This window comes from Gouania willdenowi, chromosome 9 (assembly GCF_900634775.1).
Source record: "Gouania willdenowi chromosome 9, fGouWil2.1, whole genome shotgun sequence".
In the NCBI taxonomy this organism is placed as follows: Eukaryota; Metazoa; Chordata; class Actinopteri; order Blenniiformes; family Gobiesocidae; genus Gouania; species Gouania willdenowi.
The window spans coordinates 40,608,560-40,635,701 of record NC_041052.1 but is presented as its reverse complement, the minus strand read 5'-3'; the positions used below and the strand labels follow the sequence as shown (position 1 = coordinate 40,635,701).

Here is a 27,142-nt window from a genome sequence, read left to right as displayed (position 1 = left end):
ATGAGACGAGCAAATTAATGATGAGATGAGGTTGTTTCTTTTTGTGAGAAAATGAGTGATCAAACAAAGCAAATCTAGTTTTTAAAATGTAATTTCAAATGAGATATTTCATGTTACATGAGTTGGCACACTGCACACTTTGTTAAAGATAAATGGTCAGTTAGATTTTAGCTAGATAAAGCTAAACCTATATTGGATACCTTGGGGCTCTGGGTTTTCTTAAAACCAAAGACAAACACATAGAAATTATCATTAGGATTTTTAAAGAAAATAAAAATAATGCATAAAATAACAATAAAAAGTCTTACTTCAAAATACTTTGAGGTCCACTAGGAGAAAAAAAATACAGTTAAAAAGACAAAGATTTGAGAAAATATAATAATAATAATAATAATAATAATTTGAAAACAAATTCAACACTTTAGTTTAGGGAACATCTATTAACCATTAATTAGTTGCTTATTAGCATTTGTAACATATTGACTCTTAATTATTCATTATTAAGTACTTATTAATGCCTTATTCTGCATGGCCTTAATATACAACCAGTAAGCCATGAACTAAGAGTTTTCCCTCAATAACCTCAGAAATATTACTTATTAGTATTAAGTAAGGAAATTGTTGTATATGAATTGCAATCTTAACATGCTATGGTTAGGATTAGGGTTAGGATTAAAGTAAATCCAATCCTAATCCCAACCCTAACCCTCATTGGAGTGTGAGACTGCCATGAAGTGTATAATAAGGTATTAATAAGTACTTAATAATTACAAATTAAGAGCCAATATGTTACTAATGCTAATAAGCAACTAATTAATGGTTAATAGATGTTCCCTAAACTAAAGTGTTACCACAAATTTGTAATTCAAGCAGAAAAGAAATAAATCCATGCTGTTCTATTTGTGTCCACGTGGTGGTGCTGTTTCACTATTAAAAATGTTCCATATTGGGACCTAAGTGTAAGTGTGAAAAATAATTACATTTGTGTATTTTATGTTAATTAAATAAAGATAAGTGCAACTGTGCCCATTGGCAGCAGAAGCTGACACTGAATAGTTGATGAAATATTAACAAATCATCACCAAGTGTGTGTGTGGGGGTAAAAAATAACATGCGTGTTTAAAGGAACTGAAACTATTCCTGGAATCAGTGTCAATAAATCACCAACCCATGGCACGCATTGAACCAACAAGTGATTTATGAGTGTGTTTCAACACGTCCGTGTTAAACCAGGAGCTGAGGGGGTGTGGCTTTATCAGCTCATAGTGAGTCTGGTCACACACTAATATTAAACCTGAACGTGTAGAAGAACACAACACAGTAAGTGTCATTGTGTGAGAACAAGATTAGCTTTGGAAAGTTATCAATCTGTATGGAAGAGGATTAGGGCCTATTTTTGTGGAGAAAATAATTTGGCAAAATGTCAAGAATAAAGTTGAAATATCGAGATTGGGGATGTCGGGCATTCGGGTAAGTAGTGACGTTTCTGCCTAGCAACGTCAGTTGCCATTACTTTGAGGGTTTCACCATGCTGGACAGCTGCTGTGTGTTTGGCTGTTTGTCCTATGGCAAAAATAATTAATATATAAAGTTTTTTATATTTACAAAAGAGAAAAAAAAACGCTGGCTTTCCAACATAGGAGGGTGGAATTGCTGGAGTCTGGTAGGGTGGACAAGAGTAAAAAACTTCCCATTCCTACGTGTGCTATCTACATTTCATAACGAGTAAATGAAGTGAACAGTTAAGATCTGAAATGAGGAATTGGGGGTTTTCGGGGCATCTTGATGGCTTTAGTTTTCATTCTAGATAGTAACATGTTGTATTCATATCTGGTGTAAAGTCCCATAAAATGGGCTTTATTTGACTTTTTGATGGAAATGAAATTTACAATACTTTGAAATTCCATACAAAACTTTAATATAACTGACAGCAAGTCATATTTAATACATTTAGAGTAATTTTAAAGATTTATTGAAACAGCAATTGTGGTCGGACAGCCGCACCACTTTAAAAGATTTTAACATTTTATATTTATATGAATCTTATACAAATACTGAGATATAAGTCACTCCAGCATTTAACTAAAGGCAGTTTTTCATCGACATACAGGTTACTGATGGAGTAATTTTCCTCCATCTCAAGATGGCGCCCCGTTTATTTACTACTGCTAACGTCATTTGTGACGTAAGCCCATCTTCCCGAATTAAAGTTGAAATTACGAGAATTGGGTTGAAATATAATGTTAAGATTAAAGTTAAAATTTCAAAAATTAACTCTCAATACAATATCGTGATAAAAGTCAAAGGTTTACTAATGAAGTCAAAACTACGGAAACTGACTTGGACCAATTCACCATATATGACAACAAACAGCAGATCATGGCCGTGTATAGATGAATGCATGAAACTATACTTTAAAGTTGGGTTCAATAACAAAGAGATTCTTTCTCTTTTGGCTCATGATCATGGTGTTGAAATCTCTTTAAGGCACATGTCAAACTTTAGGACCGGGGGCCAAATCCAGCCCTTTAGAGCATCAAATTTGGCCCACATAAGAAAGTAAAAATGATAGAAAAAACATGAAATAATTTGTCGATTACCAACAAATTCAGTTGTAGATATCTCAGCCCCTACAAACACAAAAAATCGATTAAAAATCCACAATATTTGCAGTCATTTTTAATCTCAAATTTTTGAAAGACCTCTCATTTTTTTCTAAATCTGGCAACTTTCCTCAAATTATTCCACAAAATGTACCCAAATTTTCAGAATCTGCATTAAGAATTTTGAAGAGTTACTGCCAAACACTGGTGTATTATGAGTTTATTTTTGAAATTTCAACTTCATTCTCGACATTTCCTCTTTATTCTTGATTTACCCAAGATTATTTTCTCCATCAAAATTGGCCCTGCTCCTCTTCCGTACATCTGTAATAGACCTACACTGTGAGAGTAAAATCCTTCAAGAATTATCAGAGCTAATCAAAAACTGAGTTAGAAAAGTTCAGAAAATGTCATAATTGAAAAATTATGTGCATGCACTTGACTAACTTTGTGACTCGTGTTGATGCTTCTCCCTGCAGAGCAGGAAAAGAGAGAAAAGGAAAGAGAGAGTGACACTATATGATATACACTGATTTTAACCAGCAGGAAAACACAAACAAAGGTCCCGTCTGAAACAAGCCATACAGCATAAACAGCATATACAGCATTAAAAAGCATGCGACATACAGACAAGATGAAGGACACATGCTATAAAACATGCATTTATAGTAAGAATATCTAAACCTTAAAGCTGCTGGTGACGATCCCAACATTTTTAAAATTGTACCTGTATGTCAATCAAAAGTTGCTCTTATCCACTACTGATGCCAGTAAGCCTCCAAAAACTGACAAAGTGACATTTATGGTGTTTTCATGGATTTGAAAACTCTGCTAAAATGTGGATTTTCCATGAGAACGCCTTGAATACGGCAGAAAAGTATTGTCTCATGGACTGATGTCATATCACAGAGATATATGAACACCATAAACAAACTAAAATAAAAAAATCATCAAGCTAATCACTGTCTTCAATGTCTGGCAAAGAATCTCCAGAAAACACAGTAAGAATGAAAAAAAAAAACTTCTTATCAGAAATGTAACTTCTATTCCCTGTACGACCAGAGTTAGAACTTAGTCCGCATCACCAGAAGTAAGTCGGACTTGGTTCCAGTGAGGGTTGGACTCGTCCAGGAGGTGCAGACAGGGTGTCGAGGGGGTCCAGTTTGAGTCCTTGGTTCTCGACCGGAGAAAGTTGGAGTGCCTTCTCCGGGTTGGAGATGAGGTCCTGCCCCAAGTGAAGGAGTTCAAGTTCCTCAGGGTCTTGTTCACGAGTGAAGAAAGGATTGAACGAGAAATTGACAGGTGAAATGGTACGGCGTCTGCAGTGATGGGGTCTGCACGGATCCATCGTGGTGAAGAAGGAGCTGAGCCAAAAGATCTCGATTTACCGATGGATCATGGTTCCTACCCTCACCTATGGTCATCAGCTTTGGGTCATGACCCAAAGAACGAGATCTCTGGTACAAGCAGCCAAAGTGAGTGGCTGGGCTCTCCCTTAGAGATAGGGTGAGAAGCTCAGTCATTTGGGAGGGGCAGAAGATGGTAACTTCCAAAATAGCAGTCTAACCCTGTATCATAAAATTTACGTGATAACGTGAGGAATTTCATACAATTTGTGGCAAAACCACGAAAAAGAATACATTCTACTTCCTCCATGTGTTTGCACAGATTTAACCTCTCCTTGTCCACAGTGTCACAAAATGTTTTTGCTTTGGTGCCATCTTTGCATTCTTCTACAGGATTCCTAATCCCACAATGCAATGTGCAAAACTTTTCTGAAATTCGAACCACATGATCATTCGTCAACAAACCCAATTTTTGTGATGGATTCAAAAACAGTCTTGCCAGGGGCAATTTTAATCTTTGACATTTGTTTGTGCGTAAAGTCTTCCATTTTTGTGACAGAAAAAGCATCTAGGCCCACACTCTGTCATCATCTGTGTAAAAAGAGGTGCTGGGATCGTCACTGGCAGCTTTAAATGTAAATCTGAAATAATTCTCACGAGGGATATGAACCCAACACATGGCAGCATTTGCGGCTTGGCTGTCCATAACTGTAAGGTTATATTGAGTCTCACTAAAAGAGAAACCAATGATGAGTGTTGATGCAGAGAAGAAACTGAACATAACACAACTATCAATACTTTTGTCTTTCATTTGCTTTTATCAGAATTAATAAATAAACCTTCAGCACATTCACTAGATTCAAGAATAAAAAGCTGAAAAACCGACACCACAGTAGAGATCAAACAACCTGTTAAAAGCTGGTTGGTTTAGCCAGAGATAAAGTTAAAGTGTAAATCTACATGGACTGAAGACTGAAATCTTTCTGTGGCTGATTGAGGAGATGAGAATACCATAGAGATCATGTATCCAATGCTAGATACTGTATATATAAACATCATAGTCATAGCATCAGAGCATAACAACAGTCACTATGACATAGGTAGTGTTTTGGGTTAAAGTAAATCAAGTTTACTTTAGATGGTGAAACTGATTATGTTAATGAAGAAAAAACAAAACAAAACAAAAAACAATGCAGTTTGAATGGAAAAGATGAAATTTTGCCATAATGGAATAATATTGTGCTGGACTTTTCATCCATTCCATATATTCCCAGAGTCAATAAATATATATCTTGCTGTTTTCGTTCATTAATTCTTCTATTTTAATGCTACTGACCGGTACAGTGGAAAGATGGATGGATTAATCAAAGGATGTATGGCAAACATTGTTTTTATAGCAAACGTTATTCTTTTTTTGCAAATAGTGTCTGAATTTTGTACTTATATCCTCACTTATATATATTTATTTAGAAATATACACAAACAACTCTATAGCTTACCAGTAATTAGCTTAGTTGACAACCTTTACAGCCATATCACTGATTACTAGGGGTGGGGCGATACGTTGCGCAACAAGATATTGCGATATTAAAACGTTACAAGAGGTTTTGTTGAGGGTACAAATGGTATCATGATCTGCAGCTACAATCTGCAGTTTTTATTCTTTATTATGCAGGAGGCATTACACGTTTTTTTCTTCCGTCACAGACGCGTTTCAAAAATGTCCTCTTTCATTTTGATCTGGAATTTCAGCGTTTTCAGATTTAACGGCTTCATCTTTGAACTTCAGCTGTTCAACCATTCTTAAACAGATTTCAATCATTCAAGTTTTAAAATATTTAGCTGTCATTTGTCTTTTAACTGGTATTTTGGTAACTTTTCTTCATTTTCAACTGTTTTTGACCAACAGCCATTCAACTTCAGCGATTTTTCAGCTCCAATCCCATTTTCAGAGTGGATGGATGGATCTTCTTAATTCCCTAATGCAGCGTACTGCGATACATCCTCACGATACCTTCAGGAAATGCAAATATTCTAGTTCCTATTGAGTTAAATAGGTCATACCTAGAGTAAGTATGTAAACATGTCCATAGTTAAAGTAAAATAAAATAAGGTCATTTTTTGTTTTTTTTTTTTTTTTTCCATCGTTATAGTAGCAAAGCCTTTATCATCTATGGTATCACATCATAATCCCAGTATATCTGATTTATTACTCAATCTATAATTGCCTTTGTAAATTCCTGGGTGACCAGCTGAGTATAAAGTCCTATCTCCTTTAATATAACACTGTCATAAAAAGCCATTACTGGCATTTGATATATTTTTTAACAAGTTGTGGAAAAATTCCATCCACTAGAAAATAGCTTACACCATGAACCAAAATAAGATTGTATTTTATTTAAATCTGTGAGGATGTCAAACAGACAGATATAGATTTAGATAGTGAGCAGAGCTTTAAGGAACAGAGATAAAATAGGGCAATAATAACCTGTGTGAATCACCTATCAATATTATTACCACTCACCCATTAAACTGAAAGGACAAGGCTCCGCCCTGACTCTCCAATAGGCCCCGCCTCTGCCCCATGGCCACCTCACACGCATTCTCAGTGGAGTAGAGGTTGATTGGTGTGTTATACACCGACGGCTGAGGCGGAACCAGGACGGGGGGGGGGAGGACGAATAAGAAGGAGGAGGGGGTGGGGGTGGCGGTGCGGTACAGGAGTAGGGGGAGGGGGAGGCAGGGGTGAAAGCAGAGGATGGAGACGGGATGAAAGTGGAAGGAGGGAAGTGTGGAGGAGGAAATTCACTCTCTGATCTGGAGCCTCCGAAAGGTTTGGGGGCCTTGTTGTAGGGGTCATTGGGGTGGCTGGTGGAGTTGGGGGGATGGGTGATGGCTACTGGTTTTATAATGTCCGATCTATCGCCCTATACCAGTATGAGAGAAGAGCATGCACACACAAAGACAAATAAATGACAGCAAAGCACACAGTATATACTGATGTCTCCCATAGGTCAGAAATGATAAAACAACAGATGTAAAAACTCTGATTTTGTGTTTTAAAGTTCCAGTTCAGGCCATCACCTACACATCGTGTCAGTTTCCCCCTTTCTATTTTGTTTCAACGTGTCACGCTACATTGTGAGAACTTTAGCAGTGTTCTCGCCAGCGCTGTTCAGCGTAGGGACCCCCTACGCTGTGACTTTGATGCCCTACACTTTGTTTCAACCAGTGTAAGGAGCTTTTTTGGTAGTTTTTCCCTCTTTTTAAATCGGTACCGTCCTAATAAATGGGGACTTCCAGGTGTGCCCGTGTTGTTTTAACTCTGTTTAATCTGCATAACAAATGAACACATACATCAGTCGCAGCTTCTATTTGCTCAGATGCTCTTGCCTTCACCTGAGGACCCCGAGGACCCCTGCAGCTACTTAGCTGTCCATGATGTTGCCTGTGTGCATCCTCCACTTGGTAACCAATACTCACCACTCAAATTGGTAACACTTGAAGTGTTATACATAAAGGCTGACGTTACGCTGTCGTTATTATGACACGACACCTGTCATTAGCATAATTAAGGCTATCACTCATTCAGTGCCAGCCGTTTCTGAGCATTTGACTGATTTTAAAGACCCACAGAATATTTTGTATATGACAAACTGAAATCTGACACTAGATTCTGAAAGATTGAAGCCTCTACTTTCATCAGAATTTTTTTTGTTTTTGTTTGTTTCTGGCTTGTTTCGTTTTGCCGTAATCAGCCGTTGAATAGACCGTTTTGCGGTGACATCATCATCCGGGACATTTGCCTTAGCAACGCCCACCGCCATTTTAAGAGGGCTGTACATTTGCCTGACAACCGCTATTTACACTATTTACCGTGGACAACACAAAGGTTTTACTCAATGTTTCAGCAGATTAGAGCCAAAGGCCAAGCACTGATATGAAGGGAAGTTACATCTGTTTGATTTGGAATCATGTCCATAACAAACACCTCAAAATTCATGGAAACCTGAAACATGGCCAGATCTCCAATGGCTGCTATTTACGAGTAGCTCATTAACAGCCCTGGTGTGTACACAATGGAGAAGATGAGGACTTACAAAAGCTTGGATGCATATTTTTTCTTTAAGGTAGGCTTATGTATGTGTTTTTGGGTCTATATAGGCCTGTGTCATCATAATTGGCTCGTTACGCAATGTGGCTATGCTAGGCTTGTATAATAATAATAATAATAATAATAATAATAATAATAATAATAATAATACAGCCTAGAATAAAACAAAAATGGGTATATGAAGCACATTTGTTTATTTAATAAACTTAGTTCATATACAAGTCAAGGCATTGCATATTTACTGATAATTTCATGTTGCTTGTCTTCAAGTTATACATACTACACATACCACATGAAAAATTCCTGGTGTGAACCCTGTTTAGCATGCCCCTTCAGCTAATAGCATAAGCATATTAAAGCTCTGCATTCATATTCAGTGACAGGATAACATGATCACTAGTTAACCTCTAACGCGTACAGCAGCATTTTAAATGGGATTAGAAGCCAAATTTGACATATTTGTTCATTTGCTACACTGCTTAGACAAGCATTCACCCATTTTGTGGTGAAAAATTAAATATCAATTATAATTAATGTTATTTAAGCAGACGTTTTTAAACAAGAATGAAAAATAGCATGTACATTTGTGGTATTGTCCCAAAACATGCAATTGAGTTATTACCGTATCATGTTGGGGTCAGATTTTAAATAAAGATGGAGAGAAAAAAAATGGTTCAAATTGCTTTTTCTGTTCTAGAACGTAAACTTTTGTGTTTTCCGTTCTTGTTCTGTGATCACGGTGTCAATCCAAATGTGTTAAAGCGGTGGTTGTATGATTGTAGTCAGGGAAACATCAGTATATTTCACAGTTAACTTAAAAAATATATCGTAAGCAAAACACACATCAAGACCCAAACTACGTAGCAGTCATGCAACAAATCATTTTTCTGGTGTTGTTTCAGATGATGGAATAAATGCTGAAAGCTTCCCAGGTGAAATATGCTTCTCATGTGATTCCACGTTGGATTTGTAATGATATAAATCAGGACTTTTTATTCCTGGTCCTGGAGAGAAACTGTACTAGTAGAGAAATGCAGTTTATGCCTCCGTTAAATGATATCTGTAACAATTTCATAAAGCAGCAATTTTCACCTGGAAAGCTTTTGTTGAATTAAACATGTTTATTTCTTCATTTTTATTTTATTTTACAGTACCTTTGGTGCCACGGGGGGCGGGACTTTGGGAACACTGGGAGCCCTAAAAAGTAAGAAAAAGGAAAGGTAAATGACATGATTTACAGTGACGTAAAACAGTTTGATTCTTCTTTTTGAAAAATGGGGATGTTATTCAACACCATGTGGTTAAAACCACCAAAATGATTCCAAATGTTTGCTGTAATTTATGAACTTATTGAAAACAGTTCAGATCCTGCAGATCTTAAAAAAACCTGTGGGTACAATAAATCCAAAGCTGAAAGTAAAGGATTACAAGTATTCAAGTTACTGTAATTGAGTTGCTTTTATAGGTACTTGTACTTTTTTTAATATACAGTAAGTAAGTAAGTAGTTTATTTATAAAGCGATTTTTGCAGATAAAATCACAAAGTGCTGTACAGAGTTGTGGTAGAAGTGCAACACAATAGAATAATAAAACAAGAGTGCATAAACATCATAAGAACAGCAACATTAAAGGACGAATAAAAATTAAAATCCGGTAACTAAAAGCTTTACTGTAAAGTGTAGTCTCCTCCCTGAGAGACTGGTGCAGGTTATTCCAGAGTCTGGGAGCTACAGCCTGGAACACCAGGTCTCCTCTGGTCTTAAATGTAGTTTTTGGGGTCTTTAGGAGACCCTGACCTGAAGACCGAAGGCATCGCCCTGATGAGTAGGGGCACAACAAGTCCGAGATATATTTAGGGGCCTGACCATGTAATGCTCGGAACGTGAGAACTAATATTTTATATTCTATGCAAAACTTAACTGGAAGCCAGTGCAGAGTAGCAAGAATGGAGGTGATGTGGGATGTTCTAGAAGCACCAGTTAAAAGTCTGGCAGCAGCTTCTGAACGACTTATTAAAAGAAGTAAAAACAGAATTACAATAGTCAATACGTGATGATATAAATGCATGTATGACCAGTTCCAGATCTGATTATGATAAAAGATGCCTCACTTTAGAGATATTTCTCAGGTGGTAAAAACAGTTTTTAGTCAGTAATTTTACTTGTAACTTACGTTTTAAAAGTAGTAAAATAATTTGTTACATTTCGACATCCAACCATTGCTGAGTAAATTAATATTACTTTTGTGTTTTAAAATAATCAACAGACATTGTGAATTTAACAAAAATAAGTGACATCACATCATAGCCGACCAATCAGATTAAACCTAATGCATCGCCCCAAAACGTTATTTTCTCTGTTTTAAAGTTCATAAATGTATCTATACTAAGAGCATGAGACGTCTTTGATATTTTTAATTGAATTTATTGGTGTTAATTGATTTAATTTTTTAAATAATTGTACATTTTGACAAACCTTTTATTTTCTACACATGCCTTTGTGGAAAATAAATGAAGTTCCAATTGTGATAGATTTGGTCTCTGCCTTTTTTAAGTTTCTACATGAGATGTTTACTGTATGTAAGGGACCCGTACCAAGATTTATCACCAAGAATAAATGTGGAGGGTGAAAGTAACTAGTAACTTTTACATTGAGTACTATTGAATTGAGCTACTTTTTACTTGTACTTGAGTATTTTATGTATAACTTACTTGTACTTGAGTACAATTTCAATCAAGTACCAGTACTTCTACTTGGGTAGAATACATCAGTACTCTTTACAGTAAATTCCATCTGAACCTAAAGCCTAAAGAGGGCCACAGATTTTATGCGGGAAAACGAGTAATTTCAACATCATTGTGTTACTTCTACATAGACATAAAATACAAAATATGTAAGAGCCCAAAAATATCCAAAGCAATAAGTGACAGATATCAGCCCCAACAGGGTCTTCACTTGTTATTTCCTAGTTTTTGTGACCAATTTCTATTCAAGTAAACGAAATATGTTGTAATTAAAGGAAAATTTCAAGGATTTATTTTTTTCATTTTTTCCAACAGTTTAACATTAGAAATGACTTAAAGCCCCTGCAAATATTGTTGAGTTTAATTTACACAATAATTCATGTTTTCTCTTCCTTTTTATTTTTCTCCAGCAGGCCAAATTGGATGCTCCAAAGGGCCGGATTTGGCCCCCGGGCCATTAGTTTGACACGTGTTTGTGGGGATGTGTGTGTGCTTTGGTAAGCAGCTGTTTCTAGTTTTTAAAGCCCTGTATCAACCTGATACTCTTGGTGTTTGAGACCCTAGAGCTGTGATCTCCTCTAAAGGTCATCTAGGGAACACGACTGTAACTCCCCTCACTCTCTTACATTTTAGAATCAGTTTTTATTTTCATTTTACTCAGATCATTTACTGTATCATCACTTGACCCAGTTTGTTTCCCCTGACCTGCCTGCATTCAAACAATACTGCAGCAAAAATAAAGTAGAATAATGTTCCTTAGCAGCAGTCATATATCTATAATAATTACTTACTCCAACAAACAATCCACAGCACATCATTTAAATTAACCTTTTTTAAAATCACAGCTTCATTGACTAAGATGAGAACTCCATAAACTATACAAACATTCTCTAACACATAGTAAAAGCTATGTAAACTATGTAAACTAATGAAGACATGTAAACGTAAATGTCATCAACCCTGGATTCCTTTCAAGGCAAGGCAAATCTATTTGTATAGCGCATTTCATACACAAGGCAACTCAATGTGCTTTACATGGTAAAACATACAACAGCTTAAAATCAATAAGAACATTTAAAAGAATTAGTAAAATCAATTAAAATCATGACCAACAATCTCTCTCTCAATCATACGCAGTAGAGAAAAAAAGTGTCTTTAACGTTGATTTAAAAATGTTCACATGTGATGCTGACTTCAGCTCTGCTGCAGTTTGTTCCACTTCTTTGCAGCATTTCAGAGCAGCTTTGCATTCTAGAAACTTCCACAGGGAGGTTCATGTCCTTCAACCTCCTGAATTCAACCCATGCAGCTCATCATCATCATCATCATCATCATCATCATCATCAGAAACAAACTCTAGCTTGGCCTTTTCCTCTCTCTTTAAGGCTGCAGTATGTAGAATCATGAGACTTGTATAGATACAACCACTCTCCCCCTCCGTTCCCTGAGATGTTAGCGACTTTTTTTCTCCTTAAAGAATAGTGACAAATGTAGAGACTTTATCTTGTGTTAATTGAGTTTTATGACATTTTAGAGACATCAAAGCATGAAAGCACATATCACTCACTGTGTTTCCATTACAGATTTTTGCAAAAATAAAAGCGATTTTACTAAATGTGTATATAAATGCAGTAATAATTTTAAAGTCTAATGCTAAGAGATGTCTGGGTCTCCTCTTCTGTCCACACGTACCGCACCATGCTTTGCCAGAGAGTAGTGGTCATGTGACCAGGTATGTCATGTTCTGTGACTTGTATTTGCGCAAAAAGTGTTTCCATAGCGCATTTGCGACACGTTTCAATATTGAAACGTCTGGAAAAACCTCCTCCTGAAAGCGTGAAAACATTTTAGCGATATTTGAGTGTTTGTTCAATATAATCAGTTATTAAAGCGTTAGAGTTTTTGTGCATTTCCGTGTGTAATGTTATCTCTGCTTTGTAAACAGTAAGAGGCTCACAGCTCCTTCTCTGTCATCATCAGAGCAGACACTTCACGTCCAGACTTTAAATTTATTGCGTCTATTCTCTCCACCTTGGATTTGTTCCTCTTAGTTTTACAAGCAATTTATCCCATCTGCTATCACTCTCTCTCTCTAGCTGCTCAAACCTGAATTTCAGAAAAACACTCAAATATCACTAAAAGGTTTTTACGCTTTCATGAGGAGGAATTTCACATGTTTTGATATTGAAATGCGTTGCAAAAGAGCCATGGAAACACTTTTTCTGTAAACACAAGACACAGAATGTGATGTACAGGGTCACATGACCACTTCTCTCTCTGAGAGGATACCGGGACATTTTTTTTAAAATTATTCCTGTAACATTAGACGTTAAACAACAAAGGAATATGGTGTGTTATAAGGAGATTTGGAGGTTTGGTTTATATTTCTGCAGCGAAGTCTTGCGGGGTGAGATATCACAGGAGTTACGAGACTCCTCCCCAAAAACAACGTTCAATGGAAACGCGTTCAAAGCGCAATTATACTTTGTCGACATTTAGAAATATCGTTTTCATTTTGCGAAAATATGAAATAGAAACCAGCTTCTGACTCGGTATGTGGGGCAGATTGCTTGCAGACTGAAAGTGGATTGTGCGCAACTTTTGGCCTAAAATGTAACAACTTCTTACATTTTGTGCGCACACGCGCACACACGCACACACGCACACACACAAATATTTTTGCCTGCCCCATAATGTAGCAACAGAAATAGCAAAAAGTTGTTACGTTTTGGACTTGTTGCATCATTGACCAGTTGAAACATATGTTTGTTTTTGTTCTTTTTAAATGTATCTATAAGTTGGGTCTTGTTCCATTTTGGGTCGTTATTACATATCGGGCTCTAACAGGACTCGAGTAAAAATGTATTTATTTTCAGTATGAATTCAGAGAGTGAAAGACGGACCTCTTAATGTTTCTGACTTTTGTAGTTTTATGTGACTTTTTTTAGCAAAAACAGGGATAAAGGTTCATCGAAGTCACTTGTGCGCAATTGTAATAACTGGAAAATGTATATATTTGAATTAAATATGAAGTCTTTTGCTCCCCTAGCGTCTAGATCATAAATAGTTCCACGAGTGTTCTCAGCCAATCAGAGCGCAGCAGTTATTTCCCTATGATTTCCTATAGGAGGAAAAGGGTGATGTATATACACTGATGTGTACAGTATTTCAAATATGACAGCAACATTCTTGCGTTGCATAGCTTTTAATTAGCCTGCGGCTATTAGTAGAACATATGATGATGGAAGTGTGATGGAGTGGTATGTGTTGAAAGAGAAAGACGACTTCATGTTTGAGAACAGAATAAATAAAACAAGACGCTTTAATCGCTTCCTCTGGAGATTTATGAAGTCAGGGTAATTTTAAGCTTATAAAACCACAACGAAGAAGAAAAAGTTACAAAGAAGCCCTTATTATATATTACAGCACATGTCGTAAGCGTAAAGGAACTTAGTAGAGCTGTAATTATAAAGAGAGTGATAACTCAGCGGTAGTGTTTCATATGTTAAGACCAACCAAACAACAACGTTTAGTGTTGATTTGAAGAGTTAGAAGAAATTCTGAACTCCAAACAGAGGAACGCTGTCAGCATTGCTTGGTATTAAACACGTCGTCACTGGACGGTGTGTTCATAACTGAAAGGTGTGAAGGTCATAGATCAGAAAGTCTGACTGTGACAGACATAACAGCTTACGTGTGAGTTTACACTGTTAAGATTTACAAATCAGTGATTTCTTTACCTCTAGACTCCTGCTATAAAATGTTCTACTATGTTTTGTTGTAAGGTTTGTTATTTGCAAATTGCGACATTCAAATTAACATTCACGATGAGTATCCCGTGAATGAGGTGGTGTATGGGGTGGAGAATGTAAAAACATACTTTCAACATTTAGCTCACGTTTCTTTCATTTGAGAAAAATTCATGTAAAACAACATGTTCTATATCAAGTGTTCACATGAAAAGTGTACTTAGATCTAAATGTTAAATATAATTGTTAAATTGAAATCAAAATGTTAAATATAAATGTTAAATATAAATCAAAATCAACACACCAGGGCGCAAATCGTGCCCTGGTGTGTTGATGTGTCTTTCACTCCAACTACTGCGTTAAATTCCTTGTACTGTTTTTAAACTGCACCTAGTGAATAAAATCCTTTCTGATTCTGAATTCTAAATGTTAAATCTAAATCAAAATGTTAAATCTAAATCAAAATGTTAAATCTAAATCAAAATGTTAAATCTAAATCAAAATGTTAAATGTAAATCAAAATGTTAAATGTAAATCTATCTGTTAAATCTTATACTAAATGTTAAATCTAAATGTTGAATGTAAATATACATTTTAAATGTAAATCTAAGTGGTAAATGTTCATCTAAATGTTAAATCTAAATTGAAATTTTGAAAGTAAATCTAAATGTTGAATCTAAAAATCGGTCACCATGTGTAAAGCTAATAGTTGTCGATCAGGAGGCCCCGCCCACACTCCACAAACCCCACCCTCCAAGGTCTTCTGTGGGGGCGTGGCTTCGTGATTGACAGGCAATGACCTGCCCACTTTGTAAAAGTTTTTTTTTATTATTAAACATGCTGTTTTACATGAATTTCTGTCTCAAATGAAAGAAAAATTAGTTTTTACATTTGGCACCTCTTAGTGGTGAGACAGCTGCAAATCTCAAATAAATGCCAGAAACTGTGTGTGTGATTCCCTTGTTTTCTTGACCGATTTCTATGGGAACATAAGCTGCATTTTATAGCTGGGTGTTCCCTTTTCTCTTTATTAGGCTTCTGGGATATCTTCCAGTCAGGTTTTCTGATATTTGACCCAAAACCCTAAGCACAATGTTTTACAGAACACACGCCAAACATTGCTCTTTTCTTCCTCGCTCTTTATTTAACAATATCATAAAACAAGGATAGGTTTACTTTTTGATCACATCCCAAACCACGAAAGCCACTGTGGCTGCTGTGAGTTCCCTGTTCAACATTTGTATTTAATCTGTGTTCTATTCCTGCTCCAGTGACATCATTGACCCATGTTTCCATGGCTGTGTGTGTGTGTGTGTGTGTGTGTGTGTGTGTGTGTGTGTGTGTGTGTGTGTGTGTGTCACTTCACCAACAAGCCACGAGGGCCACTCAATCAATGGTGACTGTTGTCTGTGTACGTGGATGTAAGTGTGTGTGCGTGCATGCACGTGTGTGTGCGTGCGTGCGCGTGTGTGCGCGTGCGTGCGCGTGTGTGCGCGTGCGCGTTTGTGTAACATGTACAACTAGAATATTTGCATTTCCTGAAGAAAATGCAAGTGAGGATGCAGGTGCTGACCCACATCACACTGCATTAGCTTAGCATAGCATTAGCACTAACATAGGATTAGCATTAGCCTAACATTAGCATTAACCTAGCATTAACCTAGCAATGGCATTAGCCTAGGATTAGCATAAATCTAACATTAGCACTAACCTAGCATTAACATTCACATAGCAATTGCATAAACTTATCATTACAACTAACCTAGCATTAGCTGTACATTAGCAATAAGGTTAGAAAAGGTTTGAAAATGTTAAAATAAAGTTTTTAAAAAGTTGAAAAAGCAGAGCAGACCTTTCCGCTGACATCTGGTTTGTCCCAGTCTGAGCATTTTTGAAAACACTATCAAGGCTGGAGCCACTTTCACACTGCTCTCTCCCATACACACAGTACACGGGGGCGAAGCCCCTCCCGAGCGTGGGCGTGGTTCCAACATCTCTAACTGACACGCCCCCAGTGTCTTAGAGCAGAGAAAGTGCTCGTTTTTCCATGATTTTGAGACCTAATTTTATATACTTTGCAATTTGTTTCCATCTTTCAAATTTGTCTCAGTGGCCAATGACACGTTTCTGTGGTATGACAAACTCATAACGCACATTTATTTCTGCTTTACATGGACTTTAAGGGATTAAATGCTTCTCAAAGACAGCAGCATATCACAAGTATCATGGTGACATAAACAAGCCAACACTCCTCACCTTTAAAGTGACGCCATGTCTGACTGACTATATATTCCATCAAAAACTGTCTCAAAATCTTCCTAAGATATTCAAAAATTCAATGATGGCAGCCGCTTTCTGCTTCATTCTTGCTGCAGTACCATACATGAACTGCTGGATGCAGTGTCGCTTCACTATTTCTATTGTGAAGAAGAATTGCCTATAGTCACATGACTCGAGCGCCAAAAAATAACTTGTATTTTTAAAAGAGCAACAAGTTAATTCATATATATTTTGTGCAGTCACTGTGTTTCATGTCATTTAAAATCATATTTGTCTATTATGTACATTCTACAGTGACACGTGGTGTTATGTTGTGTTATAGGGTTGTTTAACTGGAGCAACAAGAACCAGTTTCATCACTGCACAAATCTACATCTGTTTCTATTAAAGTTGTTACACAATGTCTGGCTTTTGGGGATTTTAATATTCATTAATTACCTTTAATATACTTAATAATTGGTGGCGATGACAACAGATTTTTTTTTTTTTACCAGCAGTCCCTGTAAGAGTTCTTTCTGGAAAATTGACCCATTATCTTCTTATTCTATAGCTAAAATGTGTGCAGCTCAAGCCACGTACAGTATATGAGAAAGCATCAAAGAAGAGAAAAAACTGTATCTTTTATAAACTTTCCACGCATAGTTTTAAAAACTACTTATCTTAAAACTAAAGCAGACGGGTGTTAAAGCATTGAATACTAAATAATAATAATAATAATAATAATAATAATAATAATAATAATAATAATAATACATCAAATTTATATAGCGCTTTCTCTTAGACACTCAGAGTCACTTTACAGAATGAAGGGATTATTCTTTCACTCCACACTTAGTGGTGGTAAACTAAATGTGCCAAACTCAAGGCCCGGGGACCAAAACTGGCCCTTCAGAGCATCCAATTCGGCCCACATATGCTGTTGTAAATTGTTAAAAAAAAACAACTATATTTTTTCCAAAATCCTGCAATTTTTCTCAAATCATTCCACAAAATCTCCTCAAATTGAATAAAAATTGGTAAAAATAAATCAAAAATCAAAGGACATTAAGTATCAATCACTTTTTGCTTAGATATTGTTGATGCCTTCCATACACACACATTAATACATATTTAGTTTTACCCATGACATTTAGATTTAAATTTAACATTTACATTTAGATTTAACATTTGGATTTAATACTTAACATTTAGATTTGACATTGACATTTTTATGATAAAAAAATATCACAAATTTCACAAATATCGCTGTAAATCTGGTCAAAAGTACCATTAACAAATGTGTCGCTTAATGTTGCCGTTTATTTGGGTATTCACAACTTTATAGACAGATTTTTTTTGTTTTCCCGACTAAAACCTGCGGCCCTTTTTTGATCAAACTGGTCCGTATTTGGTCCTTGAACCTACACGAGTTTGACACCCATGTTTTAAGGTAAAACTATAGAAGAGCAAAAAATAAAGTTTAATTTTAAACTAACTTTATTAGGACACTGTAAATCCAGTGTATCTACATAGTGTCAAACATATGTACTGTATAACTACCATTGGAATGTCTCATTGAAATTACACGATTGAAACCAAGACAATAACTCTCCTAAAAGTCAGATAAGCACTGCTCCGTTTTATGTACAGACCCTCAGCAGAGGAACAGGACAAACTATTTCTTGGTTGAAAGCAACTCTTGGTACTTGTTGAGGCTCCAAACGAACGCAGTCACTCAACAGTGACTGAAACTGGACAAAGGACGTCAATATAATACAAGAAAGTTTAAAGAGGCCTTTTTCTTAGCTTAGATGCCATTTCTACACTTGTAAATGCTTTGGAATCAAGATTTGAGCTAAATTATTGTGAAAGGAAATATGATTGAATTTATTCGATTATCATTTCATGCCTTTTTATATATTTTCTTTAATCTGGCTGCTGACACTCAATTCCTACTCAGCCAAAACAGCAAAAGAAGAGAAGTCCTGAGCCTGCAGCTGAGCCCATATATCAGCTCAGAGACTGACTGTTCATCTAAATGATCCACAGATGGACCAGGAAGTCTTTTTCTAGAAGATCTGGACTGGTTTCCACACCAGGGCTTCCAGCAATCAGTTTATGTCATTGTTGCTCTGAGGAATTCAATGCAAGATTTATCTTGATCTTCTTTTCCTTGAATTGGTGTCAATACTGAGGTTAGAGTTACCATCTCACTTTATTAGCCTAGATCTCTTCCTTACGTTAATATTTCATAAATGTATCTATACTTAGAGTCTGAGAATATTCATTATGTTGAAGTTAATTCATTGGTGTTATTTTATTTAAATAATTTTATACAGATGCCTTTGTGGAAAATAAATTAAGTTCCAGTTGTGGTAGATTTGATCTCTTCCTTTATAAGTTTCTACATGAGATGTTTACTGTATGTAAGGGAACCGTACCAAGATTTATTTACAAAGATAAGAGTGGGGGGTGAAAGTAACTAGTAACTTTTACTTTGAGTACTAGCTAATAAAGCTACTTGTTGCTAGTACTTGAGTAGGATATATCAGTACTCTTTACATCTCTGGCCCGTAGTTATTGGAAATGGCAAAAATCCGTCCCAAACACAAGCAATCCGGAAAAGTTGGCAAAGTAATCTATTACACGCACACAAACACGTCTGACAGACACTACAACTCAAGCAGCTGTCTGAGTTATTTTGGGAGATGGATGTTGGTTCTCACTCAACCACTAGAATCCAGTGAGTGGTTGAGTCTCAGATAGAGCCAGTGTGTGTTTACATTTTATGTTGTTTTTCCTATGTAATCCTTGCCTTGTAAGTGTATACTGTACGCTCATGTGTGTCGTGCACAGCCACATGACGGGGAAATACAGTCTAACCCCATGTGTGATATCAGTTTCCTAAAACTATAAGAGGGGTTCTCAACTCCTCTCACCCTGGGACCCACATTTTGCCACAGTCATTAAATAGCTTTTCAAAACACACATATATAGAATATTTTTCAAAACATAGATCTACATATTTTCCTGTGCAACATGCAAATTTACAGCATGACTGTCGAAATAAAAGATACTTTACTTGAAGTTTTCTCCATAAACGCTGACATTATCTGTCATTAGCATGAATAAGGTCTCATGAAGGTTGTCATTAAGTGTTGTTTGCTAAATTATGACACCTTTCGCTAACTTATTTCAGCTTTTTCTCAATTATGACACCTTTTTTGGGCTAGGTGGAGGGATTTAGTGGGGTTAGGTAGGGAGACCAGATATTTCAAACCGAGAGTCATTTAACCAAAGAAAACAACACATTTTTAAAAGAAACTCTTTGCATATGATTTTATTTGTAATGAAAAAGGTCACATGAATTACATTTTTTTTTTAATTCCTTTTGGATTAAATATATTATTGCAATGGCTGAACAAAATTTAAAGTGGCCATCAGTTTAAAAAAGCAACATTTTAAGTTAACATGAAATAGTTTTTAATAATAGAAAAAAGCTTGGGTTAAGTTACACAATAAACCAAGAGTAATTTGATGCAATAAAGACCTGAATTCACAAGGCGAATACGTATTTGTCAATTTGAAAAAATTACCAAAAATGACAACCTGCGTCTGGATTTGTTGAAAAGTTTGTTATTTTTACTAAACAGAATTGAAAGTAATACTGCAGGAAAAACAGAAGACTGACCTTGACCTTAAATATGACCTTGAGCGAAGGTCATGGTAACATGTTGAAAGGAAATGTTGTTCAATGGTACCAGTCTGAGCACTGTATCTCAATTTGTGGCCAAGTTATAGGGAAAAAAATATTTTTTAGTTTGAATTTTGACCCCTACCGATCTTTTTACCAGTCGGTCGTACAGCTTCGGTCCAACGAAATAAAATACTCCACTTGAATTGAGCTTTTCATAAATGTAAGCATTGAACTTGTACGATAAATATTTGTAGAGATACGGAAAATTTTGGTTTTTAACACTTGACACGACCTTAACCTTGACCTTAACAATTTGGCTCCAAAAAAGGATGACTGCACATCCTTGACATTACCCCTATGAGGTGACATACGTGTCATTAGTGCTGCATTAATAGCCTAGGAGGAGTTCCATGACAAAGGAGAAAAATACGATTTTCATGCTGAGGAAAACATGTCTATTTCTGTGACCCTTATCATGTGAGAATTTGTGAAAGCTTTGGTTCCATAATAGTTGGTTATTTGATATAAAACACGTCCCTGTTTCAACCTGTTCATAAAGAAACACTAATGGGAGGCATCGGCTCTACACGGCTCCACACTCCTCGCTTTCGGGACCTGCTACTGTTTTTCCGGAATGTTTCCATTGAGCATCAACCTGACGCTACCAGACTCCACAGATTGCACTTTTTGCTGCCATCCTCACAAGATTCAATCAATGGTGGTCAAATGCTTCCTCTCTGTGCGTGAGTTGATGACTCTACGCTGTGATGACTCTCTGACCCAATCAGTGTCTGCTTTGTGCCAACGTCACATGTTCAGACCAGGGCTGATTTTATCTGAACCAACATAGGAGGTACTAAAAAAAGCAGCACCAGGACCACGGAGGAGGTACTTCTCCCAGTGGCAACGGGAGGAATGAGAGTAGAGCCGATACCGTCATAATACTCTCATTGGATGATGTATATCGCTCTTTTTAGCTCTCTACGAAATGACACCAGCATTAGTGACATGTCTGCACGGGACATCGTGTCTGTAGCAAGAACAGAACGCTTGAATAACATTAGCTTAGAGGAAAAAAAGTAAAATTGCTGATTTAGAAATATATTAAAAAAAGTACAAGTACCCAAGTGTAAGAGGCAGTAATTGACCTAAAAATATACCTGAAGGTGGAAAAACTGTGAATAAATACAGTATATTTGATCATTCTATGAGAAAGTTCTGCTGCACTTTTCTCTTTTAATAAAGTAAAGCTGAATAATGGCCATTTATTATGTAAAGAGGCGAAGAAATAACTGAAGCATCTGCACAACATAATTTCTGGTCTATGTTGATGTGTGATTAATGATGGGGTGTGTGTGTGTGTGTGTGTGTGTGTGTGTGTGTGTGTGTGTGTGTGTGTGTGTGTGTGTGTGTGTGTGTGTGTGTGTGTGTGTGTGTGTGTGTGTGTGTGTGTGTGTGTGTGTGTGTGTGTGTGCGCGCGCGCAGCTGTTATTGTCACTTAGTTATAACTCTAAACTCTGCCAAAGATGCTCCGAAGCCAAAAGTTCTAAACTGGGCTCACCTGTCGCTGCCATTCATGACTCAGCACTATTAGCCAAAGATCTTCTAGAACTGATGGCCCTCATGTCTGGCCTAGCTTGTTTTATTCCAGACTAATATCCTAATACCAGGAAAATGCAGCTACAGCCCAACACACCTGCCTCTGTCCGTCTCCAGATGGTTATTATTGCCAAAGAAAATACAAATCCCAAGAACATTAGGGATCCGAGAAGGTAGCATGTATACGCTCCCAGGCCAAGAACATCATCTGTTTCTGATACATTTTAAACCCTTTTCATTATGAGCCAAGTATTTTTCACTGCGGCCCCAAACTCTCCTGCTTAAGGTTACTGAGAATCGTTGAGTGAGGTTAAAAACCTGTTGGGTAATATTTAGAGTGTAAGACACTGAACGAACCGTGCACTCACACTGCTTCCAAATGAAATAAACATGTAATTATGTTTGCTAATGGCTCTGTAATTAATTGCAATCAGTATGTTTTGAAAGACAATCCTCATGTTAGATTACTTATGTTTGTTCTATTAGCATCTCCTCCAGAATAAATTCAAGTTCAGTCAGAATTCAATCCATGTATTTATTTTTACACTGATTTTATATTATAATAATATGTCACCATGTCCAGCTTAGGTAGATAGTACATTATACACAGGACATAATGCTTTAAACACATCTCTTTCTCATTTAAATAAAACAAGGAAGACAAAAAATACTGGTTCATAATTTAAATCACCAAAGAAAGATGTATTTTTTTACTACGTTTGCTACTAGTGGTGGAAAATAATATTATCTGCGCTTCTCGTCCTGACATTTTCATTTCTTTCCTTTAATTTTTGTCATTTACTGTCAAAACTGGAATACTTGGAACCCATTCCTGAGACGCATTTAATGTCATTTAGCCATTTTACGCTGCAATATGGATCATCGTTCCTGCTTTCGTACATATTTAACTAGCTCACGGCTAACCACTAAGCTAATGCTAACTTGCTAGCTGTGTTAATCAACTTGCACCACATGTACAAACTATATAACAAATGGTATAGTGACTGTGTGATTTGTTTGTTGAACATTATTGAAAGCTGTTTTATTCTTTTTTGTTACAGTTTCAAATATTTTACAACTGTTAAACTGTTTGTATAATGAGTTAAATGCTACTGATAGATGTATTAAAACACAATATGGCACTTTTTCCATGACTGTAACTGAAGTATTATTATTTTTGTGCCCATTATGTTTATTTGTGGAATACAACCAGTGGGGAATCACATTAAAAATAGGTCTAGAGTATTAATTCCATAGAGATATTATGTGACCTACTGTAAAATCTGGTTGAGGGGCTGGGTCTATGTACTGTATATATCAGTAATTAATCACTGTCTGAAAAAATCGGCATATCTGCAAAAGGGTCGTATTGAACATCATTGGCAAAAGAAAACGCAAAGAAAACACAAAAGAAAACAAAAGAAAACACAATGAAAACACAATGAAAACACAATGAAAACACAATGAAAACACAATGAAAACACAATGAAAACACAATGAAAAGGAGCATCACACACGTAATTATGTGTTAATTAATGCTTGTAAAAATCATGTTAGAAAATCAGCAACTCAAGCTGTGTCGTAAATCACAAATTAAAGTGCTACTCATACTAAGTCTGATGTCAAAATGACAATTTATTGTAAAACCTTTACAGAAATCAATCACTTAAAATATGACAATTGGCCTTAACGTAAATTATGTTGATCTTTGCTAAAGAAGGACTTTGGCTTTGTTCAAAATCACATACTAACGTTCTACACTCAACGAGTATATTATACTATATACTATGATCAGCGTTCTCACTGAAGTTTACTTCCAAATTTCCCAAGATGCATTTGGAACCTCCAGCGTTAAAAACCTTGTTCACACTGAGGCTAAATATCTCTGTTGATTCTCCACCTTTACTTTGAAAGTTCTGCAAACATTTGAAGTGAGAAAGTGACCAAGAAGAATATCAACATGTGCTCATTTGATCCATAAAACTCACGTAGACACATTTCATTCACACATTTCACACATTTTCAGAGACCCTCCATTGGTCTACTGACTAAACTTCCTGTTAACTTCAAAATAAGAGCCCCATTTACAAAAACTAATGGAAGACAAGAAGAGATGCTTTTGTTTTGAAAAGGGGATGTTTGATTTTTAGCTTGAAGCTGGTCCCAGGACCATTTTACATTCCGCTCGCAATGCATCATGGGACGGTTGAGTATGACTAGTATGCCCACTGTGCATATTTAAATATATAACATATAGTATACGTCCTGGTATTTTTCACATACTCATTCTTTCCATATTATCTAATGCAAACACTCATTTAGACGTCACACTTAGTATGAGTCAGAGTATAATTACTTGATTATAATTATAATTATAATCACGTAATTGATTAATTACAATTATGGTGTAAATATAATGTAACTGTAATTCAAAATATCTGTTCCTGTTGTAACCATAATTAAATTGAGTTTAGATCATTTACTTTGTAATTGTAATTGCCATGAAAAATTTATCAAAATTGTCAATTATAATTTAACACAAAACTGGGGAACCATGTTACAGTTCTATATGTACAGTTCTACACATACAGTATACAGTTAATACTTATCAAAATATGTTTCATATCAAGCTTTCCCACATTTTACCATTTAAAAAAAAATTAATCTAGGGGTATAGTGACCCAAAAAAGAGCTCAGACGGCCACACTATAAATATCAAAACCTATAATTTCATTGATTATTAAGCCTAACAATGTAATCAATAAATGGGAAATAAATTAGACGATAGATATTTGTTTTTAGTGTATTTTACAGCTGATTTAGGATATGTTAGCATTAGAGATGCTAACAGAAAGCTAACACAAAAGGAAGGTTGACTTTTATTAGGTTTTTTATTTCAATAATTGTGATTAACTGTAAATGACTCTGTGGATAAAAAAAAAAAATATTTGTAATTTAATTGTAATTCTAAAAAATGCTGGTCACTGTAATCGTAAGTGAATTGTAATTGGAAATGGATAATTGAAGATGTAATTGTAACTAAAAAATGTAATTGACCCTAACCCTGGTAGTATGCTAGCATGACATTTCAAAAACAGTCATTGATTGTTCCTCGTACACTAAACATCCTGTTTGTATATCTATAAACACTGTCTATAACCTACATTAACTCACACTCTACGACCTGATTATGTTTATCTGTAACGTGACGTATCTGTGCTTCTTTCTGCATGAACGCGTTACATTTCAGACACATTTGTCGTGACTCCGCCGTAAGAAAGGAAAAAGCTTGTCAAACACTCCAATTATTGTCTTTGTGTTCTTTTCAACAGCCACACATTCCCACTTTGATTAAAAGAGCAGTGCAGCCACCTTACACAAAACACAACTCAACAACGGCTGCTTTGAAACATCTCTGCTTTGTGCAAAGACTTGTTTACTGAGAAATATGTTCATTTCCTGCGTATTACTGAGCGCCTGCATGAATACTAGGTTAAATAAGGTCAGTTTGGTTTGAAACACATCAGCACTTTGAGACAGAGCCCATAGAAGGGAGGAAAAAAGAAATGGGCTCAGGCACAAAAGGCCATTAAATAGTCCAATAGGCTTTGAAACAGCTTCACTGTGTGGAATAAAGGCTTTAGTTTGACTGCATATTGAAATACTCAGTGATTTTGTGGAGGCATGCAGTACCAGTAATTGGTTGAAATGCACATTGTAAAAACTCTGGCGTGACTCTATAGAGAATGATTGTACAGCATCACATTTGTAGTATTTTATTAGGATAAAGTCGTTGGTTTGAATGTAGCCCAAAACCACATTCAATTACAATTCTTTTTATTCTTCAAATGAAAGAGAAATTTCTGTTTTTTCCTAGACTTTTGTTTTGTGTCCTCAAACTCTTTAAATTAAGGTTTGTGACGCTGCCGTAAAGGGGACATATCATGCTAAATCCACTTTCTTAGCTCTTAAATGCATTTTGTTGTATATTTAGAGTGTTTAGAAATACAGAAAAGTTCAAATTAGTTTCTTCAGGTGCTCCGTTGATATCTTTATATTCTGTTTGGTCATATTGTTCAATCTGTTTCGATTTTTCGATTCTCTATTACGTTTTTTGAACAATAATTGGTTACCTGCACATGTATTATTCCAAGAGTTGTTTTTCATATTTTGATTTAGTTAAATAGGCAGATTAACCCTCTTAAGTCCAGGGTATAACTGGACGTTTTTGACTACTTTTGATTTATATTTCACCATAAAAATGATTTAGCTTGCCTTGTTTGGTATCATTCTTCATCTCTATGAATTTATGGGCAATTGTTCATTTTGACATACTGTATAAACACAATGGAATTAAAATCATATAAAAACACCAAATCCAATGGGTATTTTTCCAAATATAAAGTGTAATTATATGTTCACAAAAAAAAAAAAAAAAATCAACAATTTACATAAAAAAGCAGGAAATCCCTTTGGCATTTTCATCTAAAACCATTTACAAAACACCACAATCAGATGCCACAAATTTGATTTGACAGATTTGACCTATTTCAATAAAACGAGCCAATTACCGATGGTTGGTAAAAACATTTTCTTACACATTGCATATATTATAATAGAACAGAATGTGCAGAATAATTGGTCATATTTTTATGGCTGTGCCTCTCTGATATGCGCATGTCCAGAATGCATTCATTTCCACAAATGCCTTTTTTTTTTATTTTTGTCTTATCAAATTGAATCTGGTTCAGTTTAACATTACAGAAAAGATAATTAAAATGAAAAAGTATCAGTAGAAAAACAACCCAAATTTCACATGAAGCCACTGCATTTTTCTACAGCCACAGAGACTCAACACTGATATCAGCGCCAGGGGTGGACTGACCATCTGACATACCAAGCATCGTCCAGGTGGGCCGGTCCCGTTTGCTAGGTTTAAGGTAGTTTATGGTAAGTAAAGTGACAAAGACAGATGGCAAAAACGGTCGAAAAATGGTAAAAGCGTGGCACGTGAAGAGTGAAAAGTGACCAA

At 35.9% G+C, this 27,142-nt stretch overlaps 1 protein-coding gene across 1 annotated transcript in view; it reads right to left on the bottom strand.

Annotated features, from left to right (window-relative positions):
• Window positions 1-172: 172 nt before the first annotated feature.
• Window positions 173-27,142, bottom strand: part of LOC114469226 (PDZ and LIM domain protein 5-like) — a 58,882-nt gene continuing 31,912 nt past the window's right edge. The window contains exons 4-7 of the mRNA XM_028456501.1: window positions 9,218-9,260; window positions 3,051-3,076; window positions 309-329; window positions 173-218 (exon numbers count right to left, since the gene is read on the bottom strand). Coding sequence (XP_028312302.1) covers window positions 188-218; window positions 309-329; window positions 3,051-3,076; window positions 9,218-9,260 — 121 coding nt within the window. The 3' untranslated portion in view covers window positions 173-187. The remainder of the gene's footprint in view (window positions 219-308; window positions 330-3,050; window positions 3,077-9,217; window positions 9,261-27,142) is intronic.